General features: G+C 38.3%; 2 protein-coding genes across 2 annotated transcripts; both read right to left on the bottom strand.

The window, feature by feature from the left end:
• Positions 1-952: 952 nt before the first annotated feature.
• Positions 953-5,994, bottom strand: elac1 (elaC ribonuclease Z 1). Its single transcript, XM_029440517.1, has 5 exons — positions 5,745-5,994; positions 4,711-4,914; positions 4,114-4,172; positions 2,579-2,789; positions 953-2,048 (listed from the first exon to the last, which is right to left on the bottom strand). The coding sequence occupies exons 1-5, from the start codon at positions 5,899-5,901 to the stop codon at positions 1,573-1,575; spliced, it is 1,107 nt and encodes a 368-aa protein (XP_029296377.1). The 5' UTR covers positions 5,902-5,994; the 3' UTR covers positions 953-1,572.
• A 517-nt stretch (positions 5,995-6,511) lies between these two features.
• Positions 6,512-21,915, bottom strand: me2 (malic enzyme 2, NAD(+)-dependent, mitochondrial). The gene is made up of 15 exons (XM_029440002.1): positions 21,768-21,915; positions 17,962-18,101; positions 14,665-14,798; positions 14,363-14,512; positions 13,921-13,996; positions 13,466-13,627; positions 13,166-13,379; positions 12,667-12,764; positions 11,538-11,651; positions 11,287-11,398; positions 10,581-10,723; positions 10,333-10,435; positions 9,941-10,011; positions 9,287-9,385; positions 6,512-8,964 (listed from the first exon to the last, which is right to left on the bottom strand). Exons 2-15 carry the CDS (start codon positions 18,073-18,075, stop codon positions 8,806-8,808), a joined length of 1,749 nt encoding a protein of 582 aa, XP_029295862.1. The 5' UTR covers positions 18,076-18,101; positions 21,768-21,915; the 3' UTR covers positions 6,512-8,805.
• Positions 21,916-22,256: the final 341 nt, after the last annotated feature.

Here is a 22,256-nt window from a genome sequence, read left to right as displayed (position 1 = left end):
CTTATAAATCATTGAGTTTGATCAAGTATTTACTTTTCCAAGCCCAGCATCAGAGGAGATATTCACATCTGCGTTTCATGTAAATAATTAGCAAATAGCCTTTAAAAGTCTATTAACTGACCTCTTACACTTGTGAATCTATGTTGATACAAAGGTTTTAATTTGATTCCTTGTCAAAAGGCAATAATTTGTAGATATGTACAGATATTTTGGGTTTTGCATTTTACAAGTTGACTTGGTGTTTATATTTTGTTTCTCTTTGAAAAGTCAGAATTTCATGGACGCAGCTGAAACCACGCATGCCAGCTGTGTCTGTTTCTCAAATGTACCACTGATAACGGCTTTACCTGAAGACGTATTGATATTACTCAATGTTGCAATTTTGCCTTCAAAACTTGCAGCCATGTGTAAAAGACGCTCATCTTCCTTGCTTCAATTTTCTTTTCTTTTATTTAATTTTTTTTTTTTTTAAACATCTCGTCTATATTTGTCTTTATGGTAAAGGGATGGCTGCTGCTCTAAGTATGTGGAGTGCTAGTTTCTCTTTAAATGCAATGTGCATAATGCAGTAGGTCCTCCGAGCTCTTCTAGCTTTAGCAGTGCAGTGATATTTATTTCACCTGTGGTTTGTACAAAGACTCAGAAAAACTGTCAGAATGTAAAGGCCATTAAGTAGTAGAAGTAGGTTTTTCACCACCCTGTGAATTCTCGAAAATGTGATATTTTATTGATATCTCTGGTATGAGACTTGTGTGTGCAAGAAAGCACCAAACAAATTTATTTTATATTTTGTATTGTGTTTTGAAGTTTAAAAAGGAAAAACATAGCAGTTGTGGTTTTGAAAAAAACTCAGTCCTTTCATGAAAACAAAAACACCTTTGTGAATAAAAACCTACAAAACTTAAATGTATATCCAGAAATATAGACAATCAAACATTCACTATGAGAAATGTTCAAGAAGCTATCTTTATTGTTTATAAGAATTGTACATAAACATTGAGTTGTTTTTTTTTCTTTTGTTAAACATTATTTTGTATTTTCTGTTGTACTTTAATACCTTGTGTACAGATCCAGAAATAAAGCTCTGGAAAAAGTTGAGAGATGATTGTATGTTCTTTATTATCGCACTAAAAGATGTGAGAATATGGAAAGAGTGTGGTTTCAGTTCGGAGTTAAGTCAACAGTACAAACTGAAACAAAACACCAAGACTGAAACCTACCACGTTATTATTCATACCATGAGTATCATTGGGAGAATTTCTACCAAACGAGCAAATTTACAATGGCTGCGACAATTTTCTCAGCAACCCTTGAGCTTGACAGTACATCTGATGATGAAAGCCGTGTAATACGGTTGAAAGCAGAGAAAGCGAGTAAGTGGACCTTGAGCTAAGATTGTTTTGTCGACTGCTGTTTCCAAGGTCAACAGTAAACCCAACATGGACACAAGAGTTAAAAGTTTGAGCATCAGTCTCATGACAAAAGGAACAAACTCCATATGCTGATGAAGAGCGTTGACCTTGAGCTGAGATATACTCTATCATGAAGCAATGTAAAAACTAAATTAGAAGTTCATTGTCTTTTGAGAGGGATTTGCAGAGTAAGAAAGTCCTCAGCCAGAGTCACCTCTACACCACTGTCCTGCAGAGCATCTTCTGCCTGTCTCTTGAGCTCTGAGACATTATCCTCGTCCCCTTCCTTCTGCATTGAGCACGGTTTGTACCTCTGGCTGAAGTGGTACAGCACCAGCCTCTGCACACAGCAAGCCCGAGCCATCGTGGCTGCCATTGTAGGTGTACTGTGTCCGTGGTCCACTGCTTTCTCTCTGTGCTCGTCCCCAAGGGTGGCCTCATGAACCAGAACGTCCGCTCCCTTGCATAACTTCAGTGGTCCATCACCAAGAACTGAGCTGCAGTCTCCTAAGATGCAGACTTTCCTCCCAGGAATGGCTTCTTCCAGAACTTCACTAGGCAGGACGACACGGCCGTTCTCCAGAGTAACAGACTCGCCAGCTTTCAGCCGCCCATAAAGAGGCCCTGGCTTCACACCTGGGGCACACACAATTAGACCAATCATTATATTCCACAACTAATCTGACTAAATTTGGGTCATAATAGTCATTAAGAAAAGTCAGAGTATATAGTATGCCCCAAAAATGTCATTATAGAAGTCATAGTACAATATGTCATGAAACAGTCACAGTATAGTATGTCACACAAAAATGTCATATTATAGTATGCCATAAAATAAGTCACGAAAAATGTCATAGTAGTGGGCCATAAAGAAATTAAAATTAAAGTCACAGTATAGTATGTCTTAAAAAAATTTCACAGTATATAGAATGCCATAGAAATTGCCATAGCATAGTATGTCATACATTTAAAAAAATACAAATACATTTATAATATAAATATATTATCATAAAAATGTCATTAAAAAAGTGTCATAGCATAGCAAGTCATAAAAACATTCATGATATAGTATGTCATAAAATTGTCATGAAACAAATCATAGAAAATCTATAGACACTACAACTGTTCAAGTCAAGAAAAATAATTATAAAAAGTCAGAAAGTTACCTAGTTCCTTTAGGAGTTCCGTCTTAAGTCTTCCGGGACGATCATGCTCCTGAATGCAAAAACCAAAGGAGGGGATGCGGTGAAACAACCTGCAGGCCTTGACCACAAACTTCTTGTCTTCAAAGAGGAAGTAACAGTCACTGGAGACATCCAGTGAGATCGTCCTGCCGGGCTGCTCCTGTGGGTGCAGAGGGCCGCACTCTGCAGTCATCTGAGGAGACACAACGCCAAAACAATAAAGATTACACACTCCTGTGTGGGTCGAGAACACAGTCACAACTTTTCAATGAGTTCAATTCAATGAATATTTGATGCCAAATAAGGCTAACTTTCTTTGTTGACATTTATTGACAGAAGTTTTAAATTGCACATAATAACATTGCAAGCTGGATGCATATGAAGTAAAGAACATGCACAGACCTTACAGAAAGGAAATTATTTAAGTATAATGCATGGGGACAAAGTACACGTGGATTTTGTTAAAGTACGATAGGTTGAAGCCCATTACATGCTTTTGGTAGTTCAGGGCGGAGTTGGGTTAAAAAAGAATCCACACCAGTTTGAGTCGGGTCGGACCAAAACAAGTTTTTTCATAGGTTAGCCATAAAGACTGGCCTCTTCTATATCATAGATACAATCAATTCAATCCAGACACTAATATTGGCATCATATATCGGTCCGGTCCTATTGACAGTGAGTTGTATTGTGCTTTGCACTATATAGAGCACTAAAGGCCCTGTCACACATATCCGTATGACAGAAACGTGTGCTGGCGTATATGAAAATTTATCAGAGTCCAAATACTTCCAACTTTTCATCGGATCGGAAAAGTGAACATATACAGATACGCATGTCTAACCTATTTATAGCGCATCACTTACTAATACAAAATGTATCAGACGAATGCCCAACGAATGCATAACGGATACAAAAATATTGGCAACGCGCTGGTGTACGTAGATATAAGGTAAGTATAAGTAGTATTCGTTAAGAGCTCACTGTGTTACGCTGGGGTGCGTTGTTGAACGCTGATGTTTTGAGCATGTTCATAATTACCGGACGTACCCGACGTGTGCTTCATAAGATATGCAGACGTTACACATAAGTGACGTTACGTTAGACATACGTGAATACGGAATACGTACGTGAATACTTACGTTTTAAATAGGTAAGTGATAAGCTATCAATGTTTGACATACGTATAATAATTTGTTATGTATTCGTTATGTATACGTCAGCTACAACACCGCTGTGGAAAAGTTGGACGTATTTGGACTCTGACACATTTTGAGCTAATTTTCATATACGCCGGCATGTTTCTGCCATACAGAACTGTGTGACAGGGCCGTATGTCTGGCGTGTTCGGCGTATCGTCTGCGTCCTTCAAACGATCACAACTTACCCTTAATTTATATCAACCTATTGCTGATATTTCGTATGCGCCAGCATACGTTTCGGTCATACGGATATGTGTGACAGGGCCTTAAGGTATGATTTAATATCGCGCAGGAATGAGACCAAAATCATCAACATACCTCCAGGCTGAGCTGCCCCTCTTCTGGACTCTGCTCCGTTGTGGTTTCCAGCTCATGTACTACAGCAACATACATAATATCAACGAGAGCAGAGTACAATAGAATTAAGTACAATAAAACAAGAACGATAATAATGAATAAAGTCAATTAAGCTGGAAGTGGTGGTTTAATTTGCCGTTGAAAATACAGCAAATAAAGAAAGCTAAAGCGTAAACATGATAGCTATAGTATAGCTGTGATTTGCCACCGACGGCTGAAAACCCGGTGACTACGCCCACCTCCAGTCTATGGTAGCAGTGCATTGCATAGCCTACACACTCAAAATGCAGAGGAGGTTTGCTCTGCTGCTTCATGTATAATATACATGTTATTGTTTTGTTTCTTTTATAAAATTAACTGAATTGAATAACTAGTATGCAGAGTTATAAAACGCTGTAATATCTTCTCCTGAACGGGGCAGTCACACTCACAATTAAAACAAAAGGGACATTTCTTGTCAGAATGAGCAACCCACAGTTTACATTGACTGTTTGTGGTAAAACTAATAGATCACCAGAGTGGACACATTGGAGCTCAGGTTGTACATTTTGGACTTACCTGCATAAGGGAAAAGCAGCTGAGATCCTGTTAGGCCAAGTGTCACCCTTAGAAAGTGTCGGAGACCTCGGGGCCCGTAGATGTCCACACAGTTCAGGTTCTGCTGCTCGGGGTTGGTGTTGAGGCTCACAGTGCAAAGGAGACCAGGCAGACCAAACAGGTGATCCCCGTGCAAGTGGGATATGAAAACCTTGGTGATTCGACCTGGGTAGAAAACACCACATACTGAATATACAAGAGGGGACAGTTTATCTAATGTAAATTAGATTGAAAGAAGTAACACTGGATTAAAATGCGGTAAAAAATAAGATATTATGTTGATCAGAGGGTACATTCACCTGAGATAAAAGAACGCCAAAGTCTCGTCTTAGCATTTCATCTTCAAATGTGCATAGTTAAAAGACTGGAGAGGACACAGCATGTTAAGACAGAATCTCACTTCTTACTATACTGTGAGAAATACAATTTGAGAGAGGTTTTCTTTGAAAAAATAAATAATATGTATCTTTAGAAACTGCCATATTGATGTGGTCAGAAAAGTCAGTGTGCAATATTAGCTGTGAAATATGTTGACTGTTGTCAAGAGAAACAAAGTCTATAGTGACTGATTGCATCTGTAACAGTATTACAGCTTCCCGTGTTAACAATTGTTATTTAATATTTATTATATTGTAATATATACGATTGTAAATTTTAGCAATATTCATTGGTAATGAACTGTCAATGTTAATAGTGTTCTGTACTACTTTGGCAATATAGGTTTCTGTCATTCAAATAAATCTCAGCCTATTTAATTATAAAAGTACAAGTTTACAAGTACTCATGTCATATGACTATAGGTATGTACCTATTTACCAGTACATGTACATCCTCACCAGTTCAACAGTGTTGATTATGGGATGCAGAGTTGGAGGGGGGGGGGGGGGGGGGGGGGGGGTGGAAGGTAAACGTTATATTGAAATAACAGTATATTTAAGGCTGTTTTTCGAGAACCTTTCCCAGAAACCTTTAAAGGTGGGGCAGGCTGGACTCACCGGCTCTGAGTTGGCTCTTCATGAGTTGTGTCTGTGTCCCCTCCCCGCAGTCAAACAGCCAGCACTCCCCTTCTGCCCGCAGCACCAGAGCCGACGCCCCGCGGTGAGGGGACGGGTAGGCCGAGCCGGTCCCGAGGAATGTCATATCCATGGTCATCCTCCCAAAGTTACAAGACAACAGGTGAAAACTGTCTGCAACTGCATGCCATGCTATTGTAAACAACAGTCACACGGTGATGACGTACCACGAGCGACGGTGCGGCGTTCAGGTAAAGTCGGATATGGCGGTTATCTAACTTGTAATATAACTGTGTAAAGTGTATATTAGTTTCATTCATTTGAAAGTCCTTCTGAAACACATCTGCTTATCTTGATATCTCGTTTATGGCTGAAATACCGATTTATGAATGGAAAATAACGAAACGGAAAATAATGTTAATGTTTTTTAGTTTAATGTTAAGGTTATTTTGTCTCCCATAATAGGAGAACATTATCTTGGAGGAAAGAAAATTGCTGACCAGAAAATACAATAAAACACAATGTAATAAGAAATGGGCAATTGATTTTTCTGTGAAATTTCTCATCGGTTCAATTCAATTAATTGTTTTTAACTTAACCCCATACCAAGACTAGAACTGGGACAAAACAAATAACACATAACAGTGATCTTTACATCTTTAACAGCAGGGAAAACAACACTACATTTGGATGAAGTAACTTGCTCAGTCATACAAACACTTACACATTTAAAATCAGCAGCCAAAAGAACCAGCGTAAAACTGTTTATTCAGCATACATGCTCTGATTATGTGATTATGAATAGACACTGAACATCGTGCAGGCACTTCAACAAAAGTGGTTAAAAGTCCTAATACATTATCCTGAGATTAAAATGTACAGTAGCCTAGTAGACGAATGCATGATATTGCCAATGCCCTTGACAACAGTGTCAGACTATGAATGAAATAGACAAATGAGTAGTTTTAATATACCTAGGTCATTCGCCAGACTTGAACACATTTTAGCTGCAAGGGTATTCGTTTGTGTTCAGTGTATATGGATTTCTCAATTATCACATTTGACATTAAACTCTTACATTTAGATTAATATTATACTGCAGTAGTCTGACAGTACAGAGCAAACATATTAAGGTCTTATGGACAACAAGCGCAGTACATTACATCAGCATACAATTGTGAAATATTTGATAAATATCCCTGGAATATAGTCAAAAAGGTGATTATGTCAAGTTTGTGACCTTTCACAGTGGGGCTATTTTGTCACTATATTTTATGCCAATAAAATATGACTTTTGAATAGCTCTTAGTAAAAATTAGTAAATTGCATCATGTACCACATGTGCAAAAACTCCTGAAGAACTTGCGTATTCTTATATATGAAGGCATAAGATAATGTTTGTCACTACCATTTTTTTAAATGAATTTTAGAGCTATTTATCCCCATCTGACACTGCAATGTAATCGGTTTTATTCTATTTAAGCTTATTTTAATCTGATCTTTTATTTTACTCTCCTAAATCTTATTCATGCGTGTGTCTTTTCATATTGGCTTGTGTTTTTCTTAATGCCTTTTATGTTTTATATACAGCACTTGCAGAATATACAAATAAAGTAATCTGCGATAATGTGATTGTGTCATCAGTTATAATTAATGATCAGGATAAACCAGAACAGTAAATAGTAGCCTAGCCTGTACATGTGTTGTTGAATATGTTCCAAGGAGTGAAACCCAAACACCAAGCCTTCGAAACACACGTGGATGTACTTCACAACTTTATAAACACTCTTTCAGTACAGTCTCAGTTTCCACAAAAGGGTATATACAGTACACAAAATATAGTTTCAATGGAAAATACTATTTCTCCAATTGTTTGATACTGCACATTGTTTCCTTAAATATTTAGGGTATAGTTCATATTGAATTCATATATCACAGTGGGAGGGATTCCTCTCACCACAAGTTATTAAAAGGAGTGTCGATGGCAGGTTTTCTATTGAATATACAGCACAAGGGCAAAACATCTTCATACATCCCCGGAGAATAAAATAAATTCTGAATAATTAATACAATTTGACAAAAGCATTAAAACATATAAAATGCTGGAGAGGACGTTGGTTTCTGGTTTTTAGATATTATTTCCATTCAAATTTCCCTTTAAAAGGATCTCATCTTAATTTCTCGAGTTCTTTCTTTAGATGGTCCCTTCATTTCTCCACTGAGTAACATTGTTTCCTCTCCTTTCTCTTTTCCACACACATCAGAGTACTTTAACCCTCTGCTCTACAAATAGACTCTTAAACCACAAGTCTTGCACCCAGCATTGGTTGGATCAGTGAAGCCACCAGAGGCCCACTTGATGTGAAAAAAGGTAATATCCGTACTACGTTTGGCTATCTTTAGGTTGCATCAAATTAGAGTAATCTTTACATTAAACATGGAGTGTCTACCTTTTTAAAATAAGTGAAAAATATATTGTACATTGCTTTTTCTAGACTTTTTATGCCTAAATAAGTCATTTCTAGTATCTTGTAAAAACTCATCTTAACCTTGAGCGATGTACAGTGTTTGCTTTACTACTCAGCAACATTTGATTTTCCTAGTGTTTAAATAGTTGGATGCAAGTTTGGTGTTTAGGTTCCTGCTTGATGAAGTATATGACAACCACAGAATGTCTCTTAATTTACTGTAATATACCACATACTGATATTATTTCAGTTATTATAATTAAGTATAGATAATTAAGGTTTCAACAATGAAACCATATTTCCACATTCATTTCTTCCCACCACCAGGTGGCTCTCCATGTGCTGTTCAGGTTTACATGTGACGCAGAGTCACTTTTCTGTCACTTTTCTGTCACTTTCCACGATACCTTTTCATAGATTTGATATGACTAATTTAGTGCAAATGCAGTAACATTGCTGCAGTAGGGGACTTGTACTGTCTGTTTTCAGATGTTTGCACTAAGATAATTATGATCCTCTCAAAAGATCTGTTATTAAGAGTTAAGTGGGAAAAAAGGGCACAGTGAGGGTCTGGTCTATTTCTTGGGGCTGAAGCTGACACCTGGCCAGTCGTAGGTGTCTGGCACGAAGGAGTCGTAGTGTGTGTCCCACACAGTAGCACGTACAAATTTTTCCTTGTCCAAAGGCTCAGGGTAGCGAAACGCCATGCCTTTAGCATAGACAAACTCCACCACCTACAGCAAGAAAGAGAAGGTTGAGCATTGACAAATACTGAAAGGGCAGATACAAAAAGAAAAGACCACCATGGAAGATAAACTGACCAAACGTTACGGGACAACTACAACCAAATATGACTGGGAAGCAATGTTTCATCAAAATGTCATCGAACTGAATGTTACATTTTACAACGTTTGTCAGGATTTGATGGAATATAAAAATCAGATGCGGATAGAAGAGGTTACCGTTAGGCATTAGCAGGTTTATCAAGAGCTGAAACATTCACATGGGGCCTTTAGTTTTGTCAGCTAACAAAATTGTAATTTTCAGGAGACTTGCCTTGACAGCCATCTGGATAGAGACCTCTCTGATGTTGGAGAGAGGAGGATAGAGTCTGCCTTCTTCCAGCTCTTTATCTGTCAGCTGCACTGCAAGGGTCTGGAAGGAGAATAAAAATACTTTTAGGCTGAAGATGAATTACTGAGGTCGGAAGAAACAGTGAGATAAAAGCTACTAATGTTATTTGCCAACAGTTTGCCATCTACACAAGAGTGAAGACATACATGTAACATGTGCTTTAAAATAAGACAAAATAAGAATATATAAGAATAATATTTTAAAAATAAGAAGCGTTAGATCAAGTGACAGAAATACTATTCATATTACAAACACATGACAGTGTCTTCTTCATGCAACATATTTCAATATTGAACAAATAGTTAGATAGATATCATCAGCAGTCAAATGCAGCCCAGTGAAAGAGGGAAGAACACAGATCAGCCTTTAAAAAGCTCCTTATTAGTTAGCCGTTAGTCTAGAAAGGGAGGGAACAGGAGATCATCATGAAAGGGTTGAAGAGGGTTTCTATTACCATACACAGTGTATGCATACACGACAGAGTCAGCAAGAAAGTGCAGGATGGAGTGCGGGAAAAAGTTAAAGATAAACTTCAGCAAGTTTATAGAAGAGTAATACAAAGTGATGACTTCACACCTTGGCAGCCTCTAGGAAGACCGTGTCACTGATGTGTCTCACTCCACTCAGGATCACAGCCAAAGCCACACCTGCAATGCAAATACAGCATCTTTTAAAACACAATATTTACTTTTTTCCATTTTGCTTCATCAAATAATCATCTAATTATTTAGCCCAGTGGTTCCCAAACTTTTTCTGCAGACTTTTGTAGATAAGAATATTTTCGAGCCCCCCCCCTTGGAGCCCTGTCACGAACTTGTCCATGTTATGCTATCCCATGGTGCAAACATTGTGCAAACACTAGGCTTTGGTTTCTTCTCAACACTGTAATTGACAGTAATTTGTATGTCTGGGGAATGTGTACATAATAAATACTCAATTCTGGTCATTAATATATTTATTTTTTTCACCTGGGAAGATGTAAGCGTTGTTCCCTTGTCCTGGAGTGATGACGCGGCCATCACTCAGAGTCACTGGACCAAATGGACTGCCACTGGCAAAAAGACATCTACCCTGTGGGACAAAGAAACAAAGTGTGAAAGAGTGATGATGGAAAAAGAAAGTAACAATAACAGAGTCTGATTTGGCAGCAAAGGAACACTTAATGCTTAATTTCAGAGTTATTTAAAAGAAACGAAAGAAAGAAAGAACTGTGTACATCAGTGAGTGTGTAGGCGTCCTCTGCTGTGCATTCTGCTTTAGTGGTTGGGTTACTCAGGGCAAAGATGATTGGTCGGTGGTTCAGGGTTCCCATGGCTTTGATGACATCGGGGGTGAACAGACGTCCAGCTCCCGACACACCTGGAAGACAAGGCAAGTTTATTGATATCGCACATTTCAACAGCAATTCAAATTCAAAGTGCTTAACAGAATATCAAGACAAAGTGCAAAAGAAACACATTATGAAAGCACATTTAAATATAATTAAAAACTGCCATTAAAAAGCCAAGAGAATATAACATTTAAAAAACAAGCCAAAATAGAAAACAACAAGAATAAAAGTTACAGTGCAGTGTGAGAAATGAATAATCATTTGATTTACTAAAAAGACCGTGATTTCAAAGAACTGAGAGTGGAAGAAGGGAGGAGAAATGTTTCTTTGTCGTTTGTGGTCCATCATTACCACACAAGCGGAGCCCACAATTGACAGGATGATTTATTGATCTGATTAATAATAAATATCTTAAATATAAAATGAAGTTATTCAAATGACCTGATAGAATCTCATGCATACATAATCATAACAACTGTATTACAAACAAGAGCATATTCATTATTTTATTCAGTTTCAGTTTTTTTAATAATGGCTCAAATTTACAAATGCATATTACATGTGAGGCTTCAGAACATGAGAAGTTCCTTACCAATGATAGCTGTGGGTTTGATGATGTTGACGGCATCCAGGAAGCTCTGAACATTCCCTGGACTGTCATGGACAAATGCCTCCTGGTTAGAGTCTGTTTCCTGATGTCTGTCCTGGTGGCAGCAATACATCAAAACAAATAAAGTTAAACCTCTGTTCACTAATTATATGGTATATCAACGGTGCGCCAGACAGGAAGCCCGACAGACATGTAATGTATGTTGTGGTTGTGTATGTGTCACACAGACTAACCTTTACAAGTAAGCCGTGTTTATCGTACAACCAGATCTTATTTCTAGCCTCAGTATGGGACATCCCCAACTCCATCATGGCCATGACAATCAGATTGGCAATACCGAGTGCAGCCTAAGGAGGAAGTAACCACATCAAGTTAAACATTAGACAGAGTATAATACTCTTATCCTTCTTTACTTCTTTTTTTTATTGATTTTGATGTTCAAACAGAAAGTAACAACAACAGCTCAGTACCATATACAGAGGGCCTTTCTCATTTCTCTTTCTTTTTTTTTCTCCTCAACTCCTCTATCCTTGATCCTCCCGCTTGTGACCCGGAAATCGATCTCAGCACTCTTGAAGGACATCCCCATTGCTAAAATGCATCTGGAGAAGCGAGGACCGAGGAGGCTTTGCTAGAGGAGCTATGAGCTCGATGTGTGAGTAGGTGTGTGTGTGTATGTGCGGCGGAGCTCGATAGACAGAACACGTCTCTTAGTTCGGTTTTGTTTCCCCTTCTTACCTTTTTATGGTTGTAAATAAAACCGTCAATCCTTATTCCATTTCCCCATTGTAGTAATCCACAGACAGAAGGTACGGGAAATTCAAATTATGTTATCTCTGATAGTGCTACGCTCTTATGCGACTACTCTGATGGATAAATGTATTGTTTGATTTTCAAATCGCAGCCTTATGTTGTTGTTGTTATTCAGCATTTCTGACCCCCCACAATGTTCAACAGCCCCCTCTGTCACTGTCCTGCATCTACATTCTTGCCACGTTGTGAATTTAATTAAACGTGAATATATAAGTTGTCATAAACACTGTTATGCGTATCTGAGTGTATCATTAAGGACAGTTCCAGTTATTTTGCAATTGGGACAATTTAGAGAAGCTGCTGTTGTAAACGTACTGTACAAATATTGAGATGTAAACAATATGTAAAATATTATGTTACAGCTGTGTATATTAATTGCATGTTGAAATTCAGGGAGGGATTCCTTCGGTATTACCAGCTTTGGTCAGTTGGGGGCAGTATGGCTTTTACAAATAATCTTTATATATGGGACTTTCAATTTACAAAATGGAGAGAAAAAAAAACAGAAAAAGGCCAAATTGACCAATTAATGGATAAATATTATCTTACCTCTCCAGCTCCCAGGAAAAGCACCCGGTGTTCAGTGATGGGTTTGCCAATGGCTCTCTGAGCTGCTAACAGACCAGCAAGGGCTACAGCTGCTGTGCCTGGAAACATGTAACAGTAAACAATAAAAGTCTCTGCTTCAAACAACCAAACAACTACTATTTGTTTTAACATGACTCATGTTGTATGACTGCATTTCACCTTGCCACAGGTGAGTTTTCAAAAACGGTCCCTGCTCACAACTGTATTACCTTGCAGCAGTAATGTGATTGAAAGGTCACAATATGTTCACTGTAATGGATTATTTAATTCAAGCAAGTCTCAGAATTTCTGCTATTGAAATGAAAAGAAACCAACAGAAGGCTGGAAAGAAGAAAATCAATCTAAAAATGTGGTTATTTAAAAAAACCTCTGTACTAAACTTAATTCAGTTATGATTGATTGAAAAGGTCAACTTTATGGCATTATGTACAACTCCTAAGTGCAGTACGAAGGGGTGAACCTTGGATATCATCGTTGAAGGTGCAGTACTTCTCCCTGTACTTCCTGAGGAAGCGGAAGGCATTGTGGTTCCCAAAGTCCTCAAATTGGATCAGTGTGTCCTGCCCGTATTTGTCCACCACAGCTTCCATGAACTCATCAATCAGATCATCGTAGGCTTGTGAATTATCTCGCTCCTGGTACAGGCCCATGTACAGCGGATCCTTGAGGAGAGTCTGATTGGAGGGCGAGGACAAACATATGAAGCATAACACATGTCCACGCATACAGTATACAGAGAACATTCACAACATTCACCTACCTCATTGTTTGTGCCAACATCGATGGCCACAGGCAGACATCTCTCAGGTCTAATGCCGGCACAGGCGGTGTACAGGCAAAGCTTTCCGACAGGGATGCCCATTCCATAAACACCCAGGTCCCCTAATCCCAAAATACGCTCTCCATCGGTTACTACTACTGCCTACAGGAAGAGGCAGGTTGAAAAGAAGTACATTAGTCAGCAAAAATTGCAGATTAACATTTCAAAAGCACACAACTCAACAGTAAAGTGGACCTTAGCCAGGTGAATTAAGAAGACTTCCTGTGAAATGTATCATTCTGATTTCTATCTTTTCATATGTGTACAGTCAAAATGTCTATAAGTGAGTGTCTCCATACTCACAGTTCAATTTTAAAATTAAAAAATCCATTTTTAAGTCTGTGGGTTTAAGAGGGATGAATGGCTCTAGTAGACTGAGGTTCTCAGGTACTCACTGCAACATTAGTCTCTGGCCAGTTGTCTAGGATGGAACGAATGTGTCCTTTGTCCCGGATGGAGATAAACAAGCCTCTGGTGAGAGAAACAAGACGATGAGTTGTCCACTTTAACATTCATGGTAAGATACTATTTTCTACAAAATAGGAAAACAAAAAATATATCTCTAATACAATAACATCCATAACATTATTTTACTTCAGGGTGTTGACAACAGCCTATAGTGTATGCAGAAGAATCTGTAGAAATGCTGACTATTGGTGTTACGTTTTAAATGTTCCTCTCCATGTTAAATATTCATTCCTGAGAGTGCAACAGGTACAGTATGTCAGCCACCAAAGTAACACCTACATTAAAGGCTCAAGGCTATAGCAACATTCTTTGTACTCTTATTGTTTCTCTTTCAGTAGTTAATTCTTAAACGCTTCACTGCATGCTTACTTGGGTCTTCTGAAGATGTGTCCATAATGTGTGCAGGCAAGGCCTACAGTGGGAGTGTAGACAATAGGCATCAATTCCTCTATATCTTCCATCAGCACTCTATAGAAAAGCCTCTCGTTCCTTTCCTGGATGCCCATCAAGTAGATGTACCTGTGTGGAAAAGGAGAAACACATAAAGAGATAAGAAAAGTTCAACCGTATAGAGGGAGATATTTAACATAAACATATGATTAATAACCAATGCATAAAAGCAAAACAGAGAATACTGTGTCTATACGGCTTTAAGATGAATATGTCTTTACTTCTGCAGGGGATCAGACATCTTCTTGAGATTATTCTGAAAGCGCATGGCCTGAGTGTCCTGAGTCTCCACTTTGGGAGGCAGCAGACCATGTATCCCCAAAATCTGTCGCTCTGGTAGAGAGAAGGCCATGCCCTGGGGAAACACACAGACAAGAGAGAGGAGTGAGGAGGGAGACAAAGAGAATTTAGGTATCGAGTTCAAGAGGCAGAATCGTTTTGAAAGAGTGTACTGTGGTTGTACAAATGTGTAAAGAGGGCCTGTTTGTAAATGATGTTTTCACACTGACATTTTCAACTTCTAAACTCTTCTTGTAAAGAGAAAAGTGTTCTATCCTCATATAAGTTCATTTCACATATTTGCCTGAATTAAATGATGGTATTCGACATGCATCTTCGCCAACTGAATATGATTAACCAAAACCTATGAGTGAAATACAATCTGTTAGACATAGGCAAAAGAGTGATCCCTCCATTGAAAGTTGCTCTTACAAATGTTAAATATTTGGTCTCCTGACTTTTCCTGCGGTATTATACACCTACAGACGCTCTAGAATAGTAAAAGAAAATAAGAATGATGTATACATTTTATAGACATCGCTTCACATGTTTCTGAGTATTGAGATTTAAATATAATTTCTCTCTGATGCCTGGAATTCACACTTAAAATGACCTAATCATCCCTCATAACAATAAAACAAAGAATCAGTTATCAGAACCCTTACTGCAGGAAATGTTCACGTACTAATATGTAGTTGTGTCACCAGAGGGCATACTGTATTACCTATGAGTCCTTAGACCGGGCTGACCTATTGACCTTTTACATGAGGACAGTTAAGTGGAAGGGGGGGGGTCAGATGAAAGCAATTTTGCAGTTGGGGAAAGGAAGGCAAAGGGGTAAGAGAGGGGAGTAGCCTCCAAGAAGCCAATAAGGAGGACTTTGGGCAGAAACACCCCATGTACTGTATAGAGGAGAGGGTCTGGCAGGAGGGGTACAAAGTGCTTTCATGATCCTGCAAGTGTATGTAAGCCTGAATGTGTATGTAGGTTTACGAACCCATCTCTGAATGATATATGGGCATAACACATGGAGGCCATAATGTCTGGGGCTGGGGCTGATTATTCTGTGAAAGTGATGAAAGCTGGTCTCCCCTGGCAAAATGCAGAGTCATGCTGATGGAGCATTTCACTTCCCTCAGCTCTAGTACTGAATTCAAGACGCTGCAACCTTCTGATATCTACTCTAATTTTTCTCTTTTGACCTGGAATTGAATGTTTAAATGTCTCTGGTTTGTTCTAATAGTGGTTTAAGCATTTACTTTGAGTGTGTTGAGAGAATCAAACCAGCAAAAAAAGGGTAGGCTAATCTATAAAATGTAAGACAATACATTTTTTTGAAAAGCTGATATTTGTTTGTATATGAATTTCTAAAATATTCTGTATATCCTATGATTTTTTTTTTTAGAAACGTATTAGTTTTTATAGCATTTCAAAATGAATATGGTTAAATGCTAATGCGGTTTCAAAACTAAGTGTACATTGGACAGAAAAGCAAAGTTATCTGTTTCATCCATCCTGCTTATAAATTTCATCTACAAGAATTGTATTTTGTTAGCGTCTACGTGGTGAACATTTGTTTTGTATAACTAATAGGCATACTGTACATACAATTGGGGCCAAGGAAGGTGGGATTACTGCCCTTTAAGCACATAAAGCATCATCTTATAAAATGTAATCTTGCTGACTGCAATGTAATAAACTATGCATTTCTGCAACACTAAGACCTTTACTGTTGCGGTGCGATGAGTCATTACAGTCGCGATTCAGCGTGCTGATGCAAGTCACATCTGATCTAGCAAACACAGACTTCCTTTGAGTAACCAGGATGTTGAAGTTTTGTCTTTGAAAGTGTTAAGTGTTTTTAGATACAAGACACAATGAACTCAGTGACTGTTCATGCTAGAAGAAATTCAGGAGTTATATAATATAATTATAATATAAATCATAACCATACAGAAATACTGTTCACAGAAGAAGAACATTAAAAAAACCTTCTTAAAGCGTTTTCACACTTGAGTTAGTTTTGATTAGCAAATGAGTTTCTAAACTAGACCCTACCAGATCAGGGGAAAAAAAGGTATCACCCCACCGGAAGTGCGACGTGGAATGAAGTTGCTGAGCGTACAGTATTTTTAGAACTATCAGCCAGTTAACCTTTGACCAGTTTATATGTGTGCTGGAATGTTTATATTTAGCACAACATGTGTAGTGTAGGCTGTCACTTCAAGCGGCGACAGCTTCATGTTTCAAATGTCATTTGTAGCTTTCAGTAACCCGACAAGAAAACCCAACCAGCCAAACAATTTACACCATGAATCAACAACGTCAAATGCAAGAAACAATGTGATACACATCTGTAATAGGTATTGAATATACATTCAGAGCGACTCACACCAGCTGAAATGTTTGTTTTTTTATCGGGTGATGTCCCCACCTTGCTACAGGAATGCAGAAGTGGCACCATTGTTGGGCGCGGTTATACATGCATGTGAGGGCAAGGCAAGTTTATTTGTACAGCACAAGGCAGTTTACATCGCTGTACACAAGAGGCCTTTGCAGTGCCAAAAAAACTGGGAAGCCAGTTGCACAGACAAATGTTTTCGACCACGATTTAACAGACATTTCTGACAACACCCAACAGTGATGCTGGTCTGAAATCCAACACAATGAAACAATTCAACCAATGCTTTTCAGCCGTCAACCAAGCAACTCTTGCGCAAAATGCCATAATGTTATCATCTGTTTCCATCAGTTGTTGGAAGCAGATTGTGTCGGCAATTCAGAAAAAGAAAATCACGTTTATCAACAATGTTTAATTTGGAATCTATTTAGAAATAGGAACATACATTTTCAGTTTTATTCACTTCTCTCTTCTCACTTCATCTTGTTCCAGTATTGTAGAAATGAAAAAAGTACAGCGGCTTTGGATATATTAGTAGGACATTATAAATTAGTTTAACAGCAGCCAAACAGCTGTTTTTCATCAGAATCTATCACTGGATTAGGGATTAGATTAATTGATGTTGACCATGCTGTCCGTATTATAAAACAATTGACAGCGATCTGTGTAACTGCATGTGCTTGCATGATAGGTTCATGCACTCAAGAGTTAGAGTTAGGGCTTTGTATTTGGTGATCCTCACATGGAAATTATGACACTTTGGAACACACGTTAATCCATCGTAACCAAAGAACATTATGAAATTCTGATACACACACAATGTCAGTAATCCACTCACTTTGTTGGTGCGGGGGTTGAGCATGAGGGGCTTGCCCTTCTCTTTGGTGTGTGCCCATCTGCAGACAGAGACACAGGGCCTCAGGGAACAGGTTGTCCTCAGCCTGGACAACATGGTGGACTGTCACTGGGGGAAAGATGCTGAGGAGGGAAAGAGAAACAAAGTTGTTTTGCGGGGACATCTTCTTCCATCTTCATCTTCCTACTTGAGAGAATTACAATTGATTTGTAAATGTTGGCCATAGTAAGTAGCTGTTGTGGTGCACTGAATATTACTAGGGTTAGGGTTAGTAGTATATGTTCAGTAGTAGTAGTTTCTATTACCATGGCTCATAACAGTCCTTCCTACAACATTCAAAGACTAAAAATCCACCCATCAATGTGAATGTTCATGGTGCGAATGAATGTGAAACAATGCTCTAGTCTCAACAGGTTGTTGAGAATTATTGCTTCAAGGTTAAATTATTCCTCTTTCTGACAGTCAGACAGGAAGTGCACCGCCGCCACAACCTTTGAACATATGACATCATCAGAACCTTATCGTACCTTGGTATGACAGTAAGCTATCAGCAGTGAACACTGTCGGCCTACTAACTCACTGTTAATCACAGAAGCCTACGAATGCACTCGGTGTGCATGGACAGTCCTAAACATGATGATTACAAATGCTTACAGCATTAATCCGGATGTAGAAAGAAGTGTTTTAGTGCGTCATCAGCGGGACAAAGCTTTGAAAGATTGTGATAATCCTTTTCGTAAAGAGCTCCAGAAGAAGACCGAGAAAACGTTAAATCATGATGACATCGGTCGACAGATGGGAAAGCTGGGAAGACTGGAAGATATTATAACATGTACCGAAAGAGTCCGACTAACAATCACACAAAGCACATGTACAGAGCATACCTGAAGGAATACATTTGCTCTACTATTTTGTGAGGGAAGTAGATAAAACAAGCTCATAAATAAATATACAAAACAGTATCTGATGGCACACCAACAACCATTACTGAATACTCACTTTACTAGGGGGCCCCTACCCTGCTTTCAGCTCCTGTTGGTGGCCTGGAATAGTATACTCATTGTAAGAGCTATGTCATGCATGTGACCTGTGATGGGCCGTGATACTGTGTTGTGTTGTGGTGGCTTCAGAAATAGGCAAGATAGAGCTACTCTGATATGCATTTGTAAGTTACAATTAAGAACAGATTCCCCCTCATGATAATTCTATATAGCAAAAAGTCATACCCCGGCTATGAACCCAGAAAGTAAATGCTTACGTCCCACCAAACTTAAAGAGCCAACTGACTGAAAGAACAAACTTAAATTGACACGATATAGATGCCATCTTGTGCATTAAATCTGAATGTCAAAAAGGGCTGATTGCTCAAGCATCCCCATATTACAAAGAAAGCAAAACAGACCACAAAAGGAAACTTAGCGAGCTCTGGCTCTGATTAATTGTATCATCCAGCTCAAAGTCCTTGTGGCCTTCCTTAATGTCAAGACCTGACCCGGAGGAAATGCAACTGGACCTTTAAGCAAGTTATGTGGGGAACAGCAACGTGAGCATTTTCACATCACATGCAGTTTCTATTTTAGTTCCCTGTTTAGTGACGAGACTATAATGCTAAAAAGAAGTGTTGCTTTTAAAAATACAACAATCACCTGCACTCAGCTGTTAAAACTACTTTATTATAATTTTAACCTATAAGCCGATCATACAGAGATGAGATAAACAAATACATTTAAAAAAGCATTTAAACAAGATGCCACTCACATGTTACATCAACTAGTGCTTGCAAAGGTTATTTACCAGTTCCTGTGTTCAATCACACTATGCTAGTTTACTTTTGATGAGCAGTCAGTTTATAAATTACCATTGATATTAATATTGCCAGCTGACAGAGCTTGACTCACTACTTGACTTACAACTACATATCCAGGAAACATTGCTTAGAAAGCAGCATCAAAGTCAGGGCCAAAGTGTCAGACTGTCTCACCAGCACCAACAATCAACTGACATTTTAATGTCCTGTTGATTTGATATACGGAGAGAAACTGCCTCGATGCAGCTTCTATAAATTCCAGTCGTTGTGTTGTACACAAGAACATTTTTATGGTTATTCAAATCTATTTTAGCTTCCCGTCTGTTTTTAGAACATATAAAACCTGAATACCTGATGAGCTGACTTTATCAGCATATCAGCTCCATGAAATCCAACATGTTCAGATTGTTTGTACTTACTTTTGTGTCTGCCAAGTAGCAAGAAAATTCAGGCACAGAAACGTTTGTATGCTGGTGCAACTAGTGTGAATGCACTACTTGGACACCTGACTGGATACACTTTAGGTTTAATGGCCACTGCTTAGAAATGTATAACTTTATGGCAGCTAAAATAGGATATTTCACGTCACACATCTCATATGTATTAGCCTACTAGTAAATGTTCACTTTTTTGTTCTAATCAAATGAGGAAACAGGATACAATCTGGCCAGACTGTTAAGTGTTGCATTACTGTTTCTGGAATTTCTCAATTTGTGCAAACAATGTGCATTGACTGAAGTAGGCACAAAGTAATAAAAGGTTTTATTACAAAACTTTACAGAGAGAAAGCCAGTGCACTCGTGCTCGTATGTTAACTATGCATCCTTTCTTAGTCTAACATCTAACTAAGACAGTCTAATCACTCACACCGACGCTTTCAAGTGTTAACTTTCTATGTAATGGTCTTAGAGGTGAACTTTATCGGGATCAGAGTACTCTGGTATGAAAGCAAAAGCAATATTAATAGGGCTGTCATCGAATAAAGAAATTCTTAATCAACTAACACTCTTACCATTTTTTCGACTACTCGATTAGTTGATTTAATTGACATATGTAAAACTAAGTTTCTGCACAAAGAGTAATGCAAAAGCGCCACTTTCAATCTTGGATTTACCAGAGATGTGCTCATAAGTTTCTTGGAAATAAGTCATTCAGCATGAACATTTTTTTTTAAAATCTTATTGAATAAAGCCCTAAATATAACAGTATTAGTATAATTATGTTGTTCATGTTTGCTCAAGTTTACAAACAGGCATTAGCCTAATCACAGCTGGGTGCGGCTGACACATACAGACTTGTCCATCTTGTTTAGTAACAGTTTCTGGCAATCTGTAGCAGTGAGATATATGCAACCACATTTGAAGTGATTATTTAGTGAATAAACTTTATGCTGCTGTGCTGCATACTAACATAGCATATGCTGTAAATGTGGTAATAACCACAGCAGGAACAGTAAAACCTTTGGTCACATTAGTTATATCTTTATGTTCTCATTGTGCTTAATGCACATAGGCTACTGATGCATAATGATAACGTGAAAGAGGTATTTACCCTCACTGTTTCTACTCCCATCTTCTGTTGTGGATGGAAGGAATGTTTTTGTATCTACGTTTAAACAGCAAAATCAGATGGACATGTAAAAAAAACTAACTGTATCTCACTACAGTGGTAAGCTAACCTTATTAGTTAGCCTAGCAATATCAGACACAATCAAACATGCAGCTAACAACTGCTACATGCGAATAAGATAGCTTATAACTACAACGGAACAAACTGAAAACGTTACAGCGAACTGGAAAAACACAGACAGGCCCAATGTTTGTAAATGTGTGTAAAACTGAAGCAGCACATCAACACGATAACCTGGTGATACACTTGCTGTCATTCATTTAGACCCACTGCTCACTCATTATTGGCTTAACGGGAAGTTCTTAGATGACACACACGGACTTTCCCTTTCTAAAACAAGATCTCGGCTTACCTGCTCTTGTCAGAATATTGCGGTTACTTCCGTTGTACAAGTTACTGATTATAAAGCATGTTTCTCTTGGAGGTCGCTGTATAAATGCTGTAGTTTGACCGCTTGGTGTGTCGTTTCACGGCAGCCACAGATGCAGCAGTGTTGGTGAGGAGACTCACGCAATGTGGAAGAACTTGGCCGCTCATCCAATCACATGTTGGGATTTCCTTCTTGGTTACCGTAAAGACTGAGACATGCGCAAGATTTGTTGAAAGAAGACCATCAGTCGTAGTTACTGTAAAAGAGAGATCTCATTTTGAGTATAAGTGTTTAGCTTTTTTTGTTTTGTTTTGTTTTTCTGCACGTTTTTTTGGTGACTTCTTAATGTCTGTCGGATGTTTGTTTTTAAATCCTGGTCCTGAGAGAAACAATAATTAATTTAGACTTAATCATTCAGTCTAAATTAAACAGTATGTTTATGTTTAAAATAACACATTACGTTTTTTCAGC

Source organism: Cottoperca gobio, chromosome 9 (assembly GCF_900634415.1).
Source record: "Cottoperca gobio chromosome 9, fCotGob3.1, whole genome shotgun sequence".
In the NCBI taxonomy this organism is placed as follows: domain Eukaryota; kingdom Metazoa; phylum Chordata; class Actinopteri; order Perciformes; family Bovichtidae; genus Cottoperca; species Cottoperca gobio.
The sequence above is the reverse complement of the archived record's forward strand: the minus strand, read 5'-3'. Positions and strand labels throughout refer to the sequence as shown.

Coding starts and splice junctions, on each gene's coding strand:
- me2 (XM_029440002.1), bottom strand. CDS start 18,075: ATGTTGTCCAGGCTGAGGACAACCTGTTCCCTGAGGCCCTGTGTCTCT. Junction 14,799..17,961: donor TCAACCCCCGCACCAACAAA/GTGAGTGGATTA, acceptor GTGTTTCCCCAG/GGCATGGCCTTCTCTCTACC. Junction 13,380..13,465: donor ATGTTGGCACAAACAATGAG/GTAGGTGAATGT, acceptor CCCTCCAATCAG/ACTCTCCTCAAGGATCCGCT.
- elac1 (XM_029440517.1), bottom strand. CDS start 5,901: ATGACCATGGATATGACATTCCTCGGGACCGGCTCGGCCTACCCGTCC. Junction 4,915..5,744: donor GAAGAGCCAACTCAGAGCCG/GTGAGTCCAGCC, acceptor TTTTCTACCCAG/GTCGAATCACCAAGGTTTTC. Junction 2,049..2,578: donor GGAACTCCTAAAGGAACTAG/GTAACTTTCTGA, acceptor TGTGTGCCCCAG/GTGTGAAGCCAGGGCCTCTT.